The sequence below is a fragment of the Marmota flaviventris genome, chromosome 18, assembly GCF_047511675.1.
Source record: "Marmota flaviventris isolate mMarFla1 chromosome 18, mMarFla1.hap1, whole genome shotgun sequence".
In the NCBI taxonomy this organism is placed as follows: domain Eukaryota; kingdom Metazoa; phylum Chordata; class Mammalia; order Rodentia; family Sciuridae; genus Marmota; species Marmota flaviventris.
The window spans coordinates 15821611-15837204 of NC_092515.1; the positions used below are offsets into that span (position 1 = coordinate 15821611).

General features: G+C 33.9%; 1 protein-coding gene across 4 annotated transcripts in view; it reads left to right on the plus strand.

Annotated features, from left to right (window-relative positions):
- Window positions 1-15594, plus strand: part of LOC114097388 (zinc finger protein 420) — a 69036-nt gene that overhangs the window by 3206 nt on the left and 50236 nt on the right. For 3 of the 4 annotated variants that reach the window (XM_027941294.2, XM_071604994.1, XM_071604993.1), the window contains exon 3: window positions 11313-13411. In XM_027941294.2, the coding sequence (XP_027797095.1) occupies window positions 11392-12855 (1464 nt within the window). In that variant the 5' untranslated portion in view covers window positions 11313-11391 and the 3' untranslated portion in view covers window positions 12856-13411. Of the gene's footprint in view, window positions 1-11312; window positions 13412-15594 lie in introns of those variants that run through there. The other variant, XM_071604995.1, reaches the window with a different exon arrangement.

Consider the following 15594-nt stretch of genomic DNA (forward strand, 5'->3'; position numbering starts at 1 on the left):
GTCTTTTTCACTCTTTGTTCTCTTTGGTTGAAGTTCTGAGTTTTGATAGAAAGAAGGCTCTTCCTATGATTAGTGCTTTAGAAATTTTCTTCTACCTTGAAATAATGAAGATTTTCTGCGTTCTCTTCTAAAAGCTTTCTATTTTTTTGTTTTAACATTTAGGACTTTACAATACCTGTAATTAATTTCTATAGGGAAGGACTCATTTCATCTTTCCCACAGTAGGGGAATTCAGTTGCTCCAGTATCATATATTTAAAAGTGTATCTTTTCTGCAGTGATATGAATGCCAGTTTAGTAATAAATTAGGTAACTGTATAGATCTGTGTCTATCTTTCAATTCTATATTCTGTCCCATTGATTTGTTTGTCTCTCCTTGCAGTAATACCATACTACCCTATTCATTGTAATTTTATATTTGGAATAAGTCCTCTCACCTTTTTTCCTCAGCAATATCTTGGCCACTTGAATTTCCATATAAATTTTTGAATTGTCCTGGTTCCACCAACATCTCTTGGGATTTTGATTGTATTGTATTTGTGTGTGTGTGTGTGTGTGTGTGTGTGTGTGTGTGTATGGGCAGAATTTGATGGGTAGAAATTTGAGAATTCATCCAGTAATATAAACCTCTAAGTTAATCAGGGTCTTAATGTTTTTTAACAAGGTCTGGCTTATCTTCTATAAATAGTTCTAGATAATGAAGCATCATTTTGTATAGCTTTTGTATAGTTGGTCAGGATTTTGAACACTTCAGGTAATGATCAATCATAGAAAATTTACCTGTGGTTTTTTTTCTTTGTTTGTTTTTTATTTATTTCTTACATACATGACAATAGTGGAGTGCATTACATTCATAATTATCCATTCACAGCATAATTTTTCGTAACTCTCCATATAGAACCTGTGCTTTTTTATAATAAGGAACTATGACAAGTTTCCCTTCTTTTCTTCCTTCTTTTAATACTCTTCCTCTCTCTTTCCTTCCATCTTCTTCAAGAAAAGCAAAAATAATAGAAAAATTGAAATGACCATTTACTAACTTGAACAGTTAGTTTATAAGAGAAAAGTCTTGGAAATTCACTTGCTGATGTGCCATAGAACATGAATTCCATTCACACGCACATGTTCTTTCCCAAGACCAATAACTTTAGTTTGCAGTTAAGCAGAACCATGACATTCAGTTTTCCTCAATTCATTCATGAGCTTCAAAGTATTGGACTTGGAGGCAACAAACAGGTTACTGGTAGTAGTACCTGGGATAAGATAAAACTCTGGGTAAAAGTTCTTTTTGTAAAAAAAAAATAGTTTTAGTAATACATAGGCACAGTACCTTTATTTTATTTGTTTACTTTAATGTGGTGCTGATGATCGAACCATGTGCTTCACATGTGCAAGGCAAGCACTCTGCCACTGAGCTACAACTCCAGCCTGATAAAAGTTCTTTTACATGTTATCCTGACATTCCTGCTTTTATTTTCCTTTTTTAAAGGCATTTAATTCTGTTATGCTTTTATTTCAATTTCCCTGTGTTTGATTTTTGATATATATTCGTCTCCTTTTTAGTTTGTTTCAAGGAAGTTTGTATTTCCATTTAGGTGTAGATGTAACATGAGAATTATAATTATATAGGAGTGCATTTTGTCTTGGTCACTTTTAAATTTTGATTAAATTTCAAACTTGCATAAGTTGTAAGACCTGGTATTAAGTATTCCTTTGTTACTCATATTCACCCATAGTTACATTTTGGCCTGCGGGCATTATCACTCCTGGCATATACACTCTCTTATTCTTTCTCTCTCTCTTCTACACACGCACACACACATACACACACACACACGCAGACACACACAGGCACACGCACATGCACATACATGCACACATGGAAAACACAAGTTTTATCTGAACCATTTGGCATTATCACTCCTGCATATGCACTCTCTTATTCTTTCTCTCTCTCTTCTACACACACACACACACACACACACGTAGGCACACGCATACGCACACACATGCATACATGGAAAACACAAGTTTTATCTGAACCATTTGGCATTATCACTCCTGCATATGCACTCTCTTATTCTTTCTCTCTTCTACACACATACACACACACACACACGCACACACACACATGCAAAACACAAGTTTTATCTGAACCATTTGAGAGTAAATGTAAACCATTTGTCCCTTTTACCCTTTACCACCTCAGTTTATAATTATTTAAGAACAAGAATATTCACTTAAATAACCACAGGGAAGTTACCAAGCTAATTTTAATATTCATATGATACTGTTATCTAATCCACAATTTATATTTAAATGTTTTTACTCATCCACATAGTATCCTTTACAGGACATTACTCTCTCTACTACACACTCCAGGATCCAGTCTGTGATCACATATTCAATTTACTTATCATGTCTCTCTAATCTTCTTTAATTTGGAAGAGTTGTTCTCTCTTTCCTAGTCATTTATGACCTTGACATTTTTGAAAGGGATAATCTGGTTGTTCTGTAGAATACCCCTTCATTTGGGTTTGTCCTATGATTATTCATGCTTACATTCAGGTCATGGATTATTTGGCAGGACTGTCTGTCACAAATGTGATACTTTATTCTCAGCACATCACATTAAAAGATACAAGATGTCGACTTCTCCCATTTTTGAAGATGTTAACTTTGATAACTGATTAAGGTGGTATCTACCATATTTCTTCACTGTAATACTATTATTTGTTTTTAATTCATAGGTAATATGTGGGAAGATGCTTTGAAAATATAGAAATAACTTTTCACTAAATTTTCACCCACCCACATCCATTTGTAATTATTGTCATCCGTTTAACATCCATTTGTAATTATTGTCTGAATCTATTTTACTAATGATGTTTTCAAAATGGAAGGTTATTTTTTTTAAATCTCCAATATTTTGTCCATATTAACTATTTGGCATTTTACTATAAAGATGAGCTTTCCCTTCTCCCCTACTTATTTGTTAATTTGTTTATGTCAGTGTGAATTCATAGATTTTTATTCACTTAGTTATATCTGTTACTATTTATTTTCATGCTCAAATTTTCCTAGATTTGGTCATGGGAACTCACTGAGGCTCCTGTGCCCTTTTAACTTGTCTCCATGAATTCTTTGAGCATTTCTTTAACTCCTGGCATGCCAAGATGTTCCAAGATCATTTTTAAAATTTTTTTTTTGTAATTGTAGATGGACAGAATGCCTTTATTATTATTTTTTTTATGTGGTGCTGAGGATCAAACCCAGTGTCTCATGCATGCTAGGCAAGCACTCTGCCATTGAGCTACAGCCTGAGCCCCCCCTCCAAGATCATTTCTAAATACTACTATCTATTTCCAGCTTGGAATGAACTTTTTATTTAAAGAGCTATTTCCTTGCAATGAAGAATATTCAGAAACCAAGATCTGGGTAATAGGACTATAGCATCCATTCTAGTCTTTACCTTTTCTACTTTTGTATCTCTCTTCTCCTGGAGTTGAAATCATGGCTGTGATTATCCTCATTATCTTTACCAATTTGTTCAATTCTAGAATATACAAAAGTATAGTTTTAGAATACTGACCCATAGTACAGTAAAAATAAAAACCAAGATATTAAGTAGAGCTCACTATTTGTTTATACTTCTCTGTGTCTTCCAACAAGGTATATAGCTAAGAGACAGTGTTCAAATTTATTTGGATGCATTTTTCCCCCAGGGTAGTTGTGATATTTATTAGAAATACATTTAGGTTCCTTTGTTACCATTTGTATTGTTTGACTTTATTTTTATTTCTATATGGCTGGTTTCTTGTATGAATATGTAAGACATTAACAGTGTTGTGAATGTTAAAACTACACAAAAAAGTACAGTTAAGGCTGGTGTTGTGGCCCAGTGGCAGAGTGCTTGCCTAGCATGTGTGAGGCACTGAGTTTGATTCTCAGCACCACATTTTTAAAAATAAATAAATAAATAAAGGTGCTATGTCCATCTATAACTAAAAATATTTTTTAAAAAAGTAAAGCAGTATCACTCTGCTCCCACAACCCTTGTTTTTGTGAAATATATTGGATGAACTGTTTCTAGAAATTCATATATTGAAGAATTAAATCCCAGTACTTCAGAATGTGACTATATTTGAAAACAGGACTTTTAAAGAAATGATTACATTAAAATGAGGCCACTGGATGAACCTTCATCCAATCTGATTGGTATCATTATAAGAAAGGAAATTTGGATTCACAGACATCAGGGATGCTCACATACAGAGGAAAGACCATGTGAGCACACAGCACAAAAGTGCCCATCTAGAAGCCAAGGAGAGAGACCTCAGAAGAACCTAAATCTGTCAACACTTTGATCTTAGAATTCTATTTCCAGAATTCTGAGTAAATTTCTCTTATTTGGGCCATCCAGTTTGCATTATTTTGTTATGGCAGCCCTAAAAGAAAAAACTAATACAGTAAGTTATTTTCTGTTTGATCATCATATGTACTTGTCTCCCTGTATTATGCTGAGATTGGACCCTTAGTATAGAAACGGAATGATTCCGGTGGATCTTGCAGAGAATGAGCATGTATTTTGAAAATTCTAAGTAATGTTATCATTGGGTTTCCAATCAGAGGGAAACTATTCTATATTAGACGTTGGGTTGCAAAGTAATTTAGGAGTTTTAAGTATCAGTTTCATCTGGATCCCAGTCATATCCACAATTCAAAGTATCATTCACTCCCCTGCAACCTTCATGCTAAAAGTATGGCAAAATTTTGAATTTGACTATCATCACAATTCAGCTATGAAGACAAATTTTCATTGATTTTTCAGCAGTATCAGCTCGCTTGACTACAGAAAATAAGAGTTTCATTAGGATTTTCATAGAAATACTCTGTTCATCAAACTTTGACTTCTGAGCTTCTCAGTTTCTCTTTATAAGTGCTCAAGTTAGGTAAAAATGAAACTGTCTTACATGGTCCTTTTAAAGTCATTGTCACTGCCATAACTCTCAAGTATAGTAACTATTTGGTTCTCATGCCACTTCATTACAATCAACCATAGCTTGATTCATTGTAATGTCACTTCATACTATGGGTAACTAGTATCCCAAATCCTACTGGCATTGTACCCAAGCCAGAAGTTAGTAAAAAGGATGGAATAGCGGAGTGCAGCAAAGATTCAATTCATGTCTAAAGGGCATGAACAATCTAATTCCAGAATCCCATCTTTACAGGCCTGTCTCCTGAGATCACTTCAAGTACTAATTTTTTTGTAGTTAACATCTAATCAAACACAGAAATTTGAACCTAGGGTGCTAAACTTAAAGCACTCTCAACTCTACACTTGCATGACCCAGAAAGTGAGTGCCTCAAACTTGGCACTCTGAGTCCCTCCTTTTAAGAAAACCCACATTTTCAGGGTCATAAGCGTAGGGATGGCATTTTCGAGTAAGTGCCTTCTTAAAATGAAGCACTGTACATCCCTTATATGATATAAGTCCTGTCTCTGCTGTGGTTCTGCTCCAATGGAACTTGCTGGAAATATGCTTTCTAAAATTTTGCCAGAAATTTACCCTCTAGGATAAAGAGATTTCTTACCAGAAACATTTGCTAGCAAAACCATCAGAAGAAGCTTCTGGGGTGCTGCTGTCATCATGAAGTTTAAAGTAATGAAACATTGCTGATACCTGAAAGCTCTCTGCCTGCTCAAACCAATTAATCTCTTTCATTTCCCACTGAGGTGTAACTGTGAAGCTGAATTTTGCAAAAACCATTCCTCTGTAATTTTAAAAATTTTCATCAACTTTATATGACTTCTGAAAGAATATTTTAGTTTTGCCTGTTTTTAAACTATATATAAAGTGAATCACACTATCCATTTGTTACCTTTAGTTATTAATTAATTCATGTTGAATAATTTAGATATATCTTGCTAATTTTCTCTGCCATGTTACTTCATTTCATAAACTTTATAACTATATATTAGTGTATTTTTTTCAATATTTTTGTTATAGATGGACACAATACCTTTATTTTATTTATTTGTTTTTATGTGGTGCTGAGGATGGAACCCAGTGTCTCACACATACTAGGTGAGCACTCTACCACTGAGCCACAACCCCAGCCCTATATTAGTGTATTTTATACAATATATTTTTAATGGACAATTATGTTTCTAGCTTTTTGCTTTTATGATCTGAACATTCTAGGACATGTTTTCTCCTAGCAGAGGAATTACTGGGACCATAGGGAAATGCATGTTCACCTAGAAAATAGTAAACTCTTTCAAAGTGGTTGTATGAGTTTCTACTTCCAATAGTATATGTTTGCCCATTGATTGCTCTACACCTTTGCAAACATTTGGAATCACTGAACTTTTTATCTAGTACACTTAGTAATATCTCATTTTGGTTGTAATTTGCATTATCAATGAAAATGAACATCTTTTCCTATGCATTATCTTTTGGCTTCTTTTCTCTCGTCTTTTTTTTTTTAAACTTATTTACATTCAAGTCACATATGATTATAAGTAACCATTTATAAGTGTACAATCCAGTGGCATTATTTAGTGTATTTATAATATGCAACAATCTGTTCTCTGGTTTTAAAATTTTTTCATAAGTCCATGAAAATACCCTGTAACCATATGAAGCACAAAACTTTTTTTTTTTTTTTTGGTACCAGAGATTGAACCCAGGGGCACTTAACCATTGAGCCATATCCCTAGCACTTTTTAAAAAATATTTAGCTATAGGTGGACACAATATCTTTATTTTATTTTATGTGGTACTGAGAATCGAACCCAGTAATAACCCAACCCAGTCCCTCATGCATGCTAGACGAGCGCTCTACCTCTGAGCCCCAACCCCAGCACTTTTTTGTATTTAATTTAGAGAGAGGGTTTTACTGAGTTGCTTAGGGCCTCATTAAGTTGCTGAAGCTGGCTTTGAACTTATGATTCTCCCTGCCTCAACCTCCTGAGCCTTTGGGATTACAAGCATGGGCCACTGTACCTGGCTCAAAACTTTTAGCCTTAATGAATTTAAAGTATGTAATTTTTTTCTTTGCTTTTGCTTTTGGTGTCAAATCTCAGTCTATTGCCAAATCCTGGGTCATGAAGATTGATAAATCCTTTTATTTTCTTGAGAAGAGTTTTATGATTTAATTCTTTCTAGGTTATTAATCCATTTTGAATTCATATAGGAGTCTGACTTCATTCTCTTGCATGTGTTTATCCCAGGTGTCCCAGCTCCATTTGGTGAAGATTTTCTTCCCTGTTGAATAAATCTGTTATCCTTATTGGAAAACATAGAAGTTTGGGTTTATTTTTGGATTCTTAGATTTATTATTTTTTGGTCTATATGTCTATCTTTTTAAAAATATTTTTTAGTTGTTGATGGACCTTTATTTTATTTATTTATATGTGTTGCTGAGAATCGAACCCAGTGCCTCACACATGCTAGGCAAGCACTCTACAACTAAGCCACAACCCCAGCCCCAATATGTCTATCTTTTTTTTTTTCGAAATTTTTAATACTTATTTTTTAGTTTTCAGTGGACCCAACATCTTTATTTTATGTGGTGCTGAGGATCGAACTCAGTGACCCCCACATGCCAGGCGAGCGCGCCACCACTTGAGCCACATCCCCAGCCCCCTATATTGTTTATCTTTATTTCAGTACCATACTGTTTTGATTACTATAGCTTTATGGAAGTGAGTTTTAAAATTTTAAGATTTTTTTTTAAATATTGTGTTACTACTTAGAACTCTTTACAGTTCTTCGTGAATTCAAATGTTGCCTTTTGCGTTTCTCCAAAGGCCATTGAAAATACGTCCTATTTTTAGAGAAATTTCCTTTTTTTTTTGTGGTGCTGAGTATTGAACCCAGGGCCTTGTGCATGCAAGGCAAGCACCCTACCAGCTGAGCTATATCCCCAACCCAGGAAATTTCCTTACCTTTCAATGATTTGTTTTGATTCCCACTTTATATGTTCATTTTCTAAGAATGCATTTTTGTGCTTAATATTCCTTTCATGTTGTCCTATTCTTGTATCATATGAAATAATTCTCACATCCCTGTGTGGATATTAATGGTAGATCCTTTTCTTTCCTTATGTAGTCTCCCTTCTGGGAGTTCCCCAATTGTTTCGTTTAATTTCTTTAATGTTATATCTGATGATATTTGCCTCTTTTTGTTTTGTATTTCTTGGGGCTTGGGAAGTATATATCTAATGTATACAGTCTGTTTCACTGTGACAATACCTAAAATCTACTCAGCAAAATCCAAAATACAATACAATATTATAACTGTTGCCCTCATGTTGTACATTACATCTCTGGAGTTATTCATCTTATCCACAACTTTGTGTTCTTTGACTTACATCTTCCTATTCCTCTCTCCAAAATTCCTGGTAAACCATGGTGGGCTTCTACATTTTCATTCATTTGTAGAATGGTTCTGTAATTCTGTGTATTCTACTTTTAAAATTTTAGAATACACATATAAGTGATATTATGCGGTGTTTTTCTTTGGTCACGTAGCATGTTCTTTAGGTTTGTCCATGTTGTAGCAACAAATGATAGGATCTCTTCCATTTTCAAGGTTTATATATTCTATGTATTCATAATATATGGAGTATCAATGTATTTTTTAATATACATGTATATATATGAAATATTTTTTATTCATCAATTTATGGCCCCTTAGATTTCTGTATCTTGGCTGATGTGAATAATGCTGCAGTAATTTGGGGGTGCAAATAGAGTGGATACTAAGAAGCTGATAGCGCTTTTTATATGTTGATTAGTAAATTTTCATAGGTACTTACTTAATGTCCCCATTTCTTAAGCCTTTCTGGGCTTCTGTGACATAAAATATCCCCTTCTTGTTTTTTCTTTGTTTTACCTTCCTTAGGTTTGTTAAGTTAGTCATTATTTATCTTTATGCTTTCTAGCTTCAAATCGTTTGTGCATAGTTTCCACTTTAATTCCCTTTGACTTGGTGGATTTGTACCTTCATAAAAATATCTTTCAGTGAAGTTTTATAAAGTAAAGGAATAAGTACATGTGGTCTGCCTACCCTTTCTCAGAGAAAACATGTCTTCTTTTTACAGAAATCTTATTTTTAGAAATTTACTTTTAAGGATAAATTTTAAAAATCATTTAATTAGACACTTAATAAATTTTGCATGTGCCAAGGTTAAAACAGACATTTTTGCCTTCATGAATCTCAGCTTTATTATAACAGACAGACATTAAGGAAACATTCAAATAGGAAAATCTCAATTGTAGGGTACAAATGTGTAATTATCCATTACAAAAACAGAACACAAAGGTAGGGGAGGAAGATCCAAAGAAGTAATGGCAGGGTGTCATATTTAAGACATTTCAGGAAATATCTTGATTAGGTTATGCCATTCAACAGAGACCTGTATGACCACCAGAACTTGCAAGGCCAAGAGAGGATGGGGGAAACATTTTAGGCAGATGAAATCATGGTGGGTGGGCTTCTACATTTTCATTCATTTGTAGATCTGAGACCAGTGTAGCTATAGCTTATTGTTAGGAGGAGGACAATATCCCATTGAAGAGGCAGGCAGGAGGACTCAGAATTTCTAAGACCAAGTTAAGGAATGTAGGTGTTATTCTAAGGACAGTGGGAAACCACTGAAACATTTTGAACAGAATAGTTCCAAGCTGAAATTCATTCTGGCTGCTAAGAGTGGAAAACTGAAAATGTAGCCAGCTAGATAAAATGATGTTTTAGAGTACAAGTAAAAGATGATTGTGGCTTGGATTAGCTGCAGACAGTCGATTTAAAGAACAATTTCAAACAATATTTAATCCTGGTCTTAATAAGACCAATGTATGAGCATTGCAGGAAGAGACCAGTTTTGGAATGTTTTCACCTTTTGGGGCTTGAGTAGAACCTAATGTCTTCAAATCTGTTTCCTTTTCTAGTATCTAATATTATGGCAAGTAAATCTTACAAAATAATAGTTACCAAACACTATGTAGTGACTTCAAAACATTCAATAATTGTCAGAGTCACCTGTTTCTTCTTTGTAATCTTCTAATCATACCACACTCTTACATTCTTTTCTCTTCTCTTTAACTTTAAAATGAGATTCTCAGTTACTCTGCTATACCTTTGCTGTGTCTCTCTTTTTTTCTCCAAAAGTTAACTTCTTGGGGCTGGGGATGTGGCTCAAGCGGTAACACGCTTGCTTGGCATGCGCGGGGCGCTGGGTTCGATCCTCAGCACCACATAAAAATAAAGATGTTGTGTCCACCAAAAACTGAAAAATAAATATTAAAACATTTTCTCTCTCTCTCTCTCTAAAAAAAAAAAAAAAAGTTTAACTTCTTAAATTTCCAAGACAAACATTGCTTTCATCAAATTACACAAACAAACCACAGAGGAATCATCCTCCTCTATTGCTCATTCCATATTCATTTGGCACATTACTCAGCAGTTTTCATCTGGCATCTGCCTCATCTAGAGTACCTTTCTACTTCCCTCAGTTTATTTGAAAATTATGTTTGTTACTTAACCATCTATCCCTGATTTTCATTTTCTTTATTTCTTTTTTTTTCTTTTTGGTACCAGGAATTGAACCCAGGGGTACTTAACCACAACTCCAGTCCTTTTTTTAAATATTTTATTTAGAGACAGGGTCTCACTAAGTTGCTTAGGGCCTCTCTTAGTTGTTGAGGCTGACCTTGAACTCATGATCCTCCTGCCCCAGGCTCCCAAGTTGCTGGGATTAAAGGCATGTGCCCAACTTATCCCTGATTTCCCCCCATGTGTGTTATTATGTTTTTTTATGGACACATAAAATGCCTTTATTTTTATGTGGTGCTGAGGGGTCCCTCCCGTGCTAGGCGAGCGCTCTACCGCTGAGCCACAATCCCAGACTCATGTGTATTATTTAACGATGCAAACAACCCTAAAATATATATCATAATTACGCTAATTTTTAAGTATATATTACACTAGATCATCCTCCAAAAATAGTAGGATGGGGTAGTACATCTGTTTATTTATCAGTCTTCCCAAATGTGCAGGGAATTTTTATCCTTATTTTTTATACTGAAATAGTGGAACAACTCACTTAATTTGTTTTCCTAAATACCTCCTTTACTTTTCAATGTGACTTTTTCTCATTCTGCTTTCCTGATGTATCTCACATTGCCCAATAATATTTAAGAACTGCATAAGCTGCCTAGTTAAGTCTTTCATATTTACTATAAAATTTTCATTTCTCCCAAAACATCAAAAAGTGAATGTTTGCTTTTATATTTTCTTTCAGACTGTCAATCAAGGTTGAGAACAAGAAATTATTTCTGAAAGAGGATATGTATGGAATAGAATCATCCTGATGGGAGATAATGGAAAAACTTACAAAATACAGCATTGAGTATTCAAGTTTCAGAGGTGATTGGGATTATAAAAGCCAGTTTGAGAGAAAACAGGGATCTCAGGAAGGACATTTCAGTCATATGATTTTTACTCCTGAAGACATGCCCACTTTCAGTAACCAGCATCAGACCATTCACACTGATGAGAAACTCCTTGAATGTAAGGAATGTGGGAAAGATTTTAGTTTCGTATCAGTCCTTATACGACATCAGCGAATTCACACTGGTGAAAAACCTTATGAATGTAAAGAGTGTGGCAAGGCCTTTGGTAGTGGTGCAAATCTTGCATATCATCAAAGAATTCACACTGGTGAGAAGCCTTATGAGTGTAAGGAATGTGGAAAGGCCTTTGGTAGCGGCTCAAACCTTACTCACCACCAAAGAATTCATACCGGTGAGAAACCGTATGAATGTAAGGAGTGTGGGAAAGCCTTTAGTTTTGGATCGGGCCTTATTCGACATCAAATCATTCACAGTGGTGAAAAGCCTTATGAGTGTAAAGAATGTGGGAAGTCCTTTAGTTTCGAATCAGCCCTCACTCGACATCACAGAATTCACACAGGTGAGAAACCTTATGAATGTAAGGATTGTGGGAAAGCCTTTGGCAGTGGTTCAAACCTTACTCAGCATCAGAGAATCCATACTGGGGAGAAACCTTATGAATGTAAAGCATGTGGAATGGCATTTAGTAGTGGTTCTGCACTCACACGGCATCAGAGGATTCATACAGGTGAGAAACCATACATATGTAATGAGTGTGGGAAGGCCTTTAGTTTTGGATCAGCCCTTACTCGACATCAAAGAATTCACACTGGTGAGAAACCTTATGTATGTAAGGAATGTGGAAAGGCTTTTAATAGTGGCTCAGATCTCACTCAACACCAGAGAATCCACACTGGTGAGAAACCCTATGAGTGTAAAGAATGTGAGAAAGCTTTTAGAAGTGGTTCAAAACTTATTCAGCATCAAAGAATGCATACGGGGGAGAAGCCCTATGAATGTAAGGAATGTGGCAAAGCCTTCAGTAGTGGTTCAGATCTTACTCAACATCAGCGAATTCATACTGGTGAGAAACCATATGAATGTAAAGCATGTGGGAAGGCTTTTGGTAGTGGCTCAAAACTTATTCAACACCAGCTAATTCATACTGGGGAAAAACCTTATGAATGTAAAGAATGTGGAAAGTCCTTTGGTAGTGGCTCAGCTCTTAATAGACACCAAAGAATACATACTGGTGAGAAACCTTATGCATGTAAGGAATGTGGGAAGGCTTTCCGTAGTGGCTCCAGCCTTTGTCAACACCAGAGAATTCACACTGGTGAGAAACCTTATAAATATAAGAATTATGGGAACGCTTTTGGGAAGGGTTCAGAGTTCCAACAACATGAGAAAAGTCATAATGGTGAGAAGTTCTGTGAATTAGGAATTCTATGAATTGAGGGCTAGGGATGTGTGAACACTTACTAAGCATGTGTGAAGTCCTGGGTTTAATCCCCAGCACAAAGGAAATTCTATGAACTGAAACTAAGTGGTAAAGTAAGGAATTTCAGCACATGACAAAAGAAAATTCATACTGGTGAAAATCTCTACAAATGTAATTAAGGCATAAATGCCTCCCACATGCTTAATAGGTCAGTAAGCCTAAGATAAATCATAGTGGGGAAAATCACTGGATAAAATAAATATTTGAAGATCTTTATCTATATTCATTCTTTATAACTGTCAAAAAATTCATACTTGTGAATATTAAAATTTTTTTTTAATATTGTATTTTTACATTATTTTAAATATTGAAAAATTTTACTTTTGGTTTAACTCTATTACTTTTAAAACTAAATGTAATTATGCTATGCTGTATCCAACCTTTAATATTCTTTGTATGTAAGTATATTGTTAATATTTTATTGTATTTTTAAGTATTCACTTGTCTTTATCAAACCACTGTTTTGTCAAATATTGACATTTTTACCATTATAAACATTTACCTTGATGTTCCCTTTTGAATGTGTTTGCATTATTTGTTTATCATTCATTTCAGAGATAATGTATGGATCTCTTCTGCTTGTAAAAGATTTATACATCTCTTTATATAAAGATTTTTACTTCTCTTTGACCATCATTTCTGACCTCAGTTCTTCCCTGATGTTAGTCAACTTATAGATTCTTTTTTATATCCATACATGATATAATTTTTGTCTAGGTGAGCATGATTAGAGTCCTTCAGAGGCTTTTTGTATGGATTTTATAATTGTGCCTAACACATAATAAATATTTGGTTAATATTAGCAATAATAATTGTTATACTCTCAAGCTATATTATTGTTTGTGGAAAAGCTTTTGACCATGTACCATATGTTAAGCAACAACAAATACATCATAATGGAGAAAAATGTTCATGTAAATTAATATAGGAGAGTTTGATCACCATGTATTCCTTTTTGAATAAAAATAATTCACCCTAAAGAAAAATATGAGATTATAAAGTATGAGAGGACAAAAGCAACATAAAATTAATACTAGGATGGAAATAAAAATTTAACTATGGTAGTCCTTCCATAAAAAAATCTGAATACTATTTCAGTGCCAATCTGCATCAATCTTTAGTTAAAAATAATACCAAGATAAAATTGCATTTTTGTTTGAAATAAATGTTAGCAAAATCAGTGAGGACCTGCCAGATCTTACACTGAGGAAATTTTATAGCTCTAAGCCCATCACTGTTTGAATATGAAACAGATTATGAGTAAAGAAACTAACCATAAAAATTCAAGAAGTTGGAAAAAGAATAGCAATGAAAACACCAAGGATAATGAAAAGTAAAAGTGAAGAAAAAATATAGTAAAGAAAAAAATAAATGAGATTAATTATCACAATGTGTTGCTTTTGTGGGGGGGAAACAAGAATATAATTGCAGATAATATAAAAGTATGCTGGTTGCAGTGGCACTTGCCTATAATCCCAACAACTTGGGAGGCAGAGGCAGGAGGATAACAAGTTCACAAATATCTTTCTCAAAGTCAGCCTCAGCAATTCAGCCAGGCCCTAAACAACTTAGAGGAAAACAAAGCGGGCAGAGGGCTGGAGATGTGACTCAGTGGTTAAGCACCCCTGGGTTTAATCCTCTGCTACAAAAAAAAAAAGAAATATAAAAATGTGTGTAATATATGTATATATGTATATGTATATATATATATATAAAAGTATACAACAGTATATATGATATGTACTATTAGTATGTTGTATAATATTAGTATCTTATATACATACTAATAGTATTTATATTATATATATATATACATACTAATAGTGTGTATATATGTATATGTATGTATATATATATATATATATATGGTAAATGAAGTTAGATGAAGAACATTATGAAAGAGGAAAGGGTATGGTTCCAGGTTTAGAGATTTTATGGGTTATATATTATTATTACATGTAACTTTCAATGCCATATATTGTAAGACATGTCATTTTTATTATATTCTCAATATTTTAAAGCTGCAGATTGGTGCTGAAGTTGTGGCTCAGTTATAGGGTGCTTGCTTAGCATGTGTAAGGCACTGGGTTCAATTCTCAGCACTGCACATAAATAAATAATATAAAGGTCCATTGATAACTGAAAAATATTTTTTTAAACTGTGCTGATTAATCTGTAATACATAATACATTTAATCCCAATTTCAGAGATCTTAAAAAATTGGATAAAAGTAAATTTTAGAACTGATAAACCATGTTTTATTTTCTTTATATTTCAAATTTTGTTGCTGTAAGAGCATGTAATTGACTTTTAATTTTCAATCTCTGAATATGTATTATTATCTCTACTCATATTCTTAACCATTATTCTTCTATATTTATTTGAAGGAGACACATTCATTTCATTTGCTGTTTCACAAATATCTTTCTCTTGGGCTGGAGTTGTAGCTCAGTGGCAGAGTGCTTGCCTAGCATGTGTGAGGCACTGAGTTCAATCCTCAGCACCACATAAAAATAAAAACAAAGGCATGCTATCCATCTACAACTACTAAAAAGTCTAAAAAAATTTTATCTTGATTTTCTTCACACTTTCAATTGTTTTTATTTACTTTATTCTAAGTTCACAAGTACATTTCATTATTAATTCGTTTTTTGTTTTTATTGTGTTTTCTTGAATGCTTAGGTATAGTC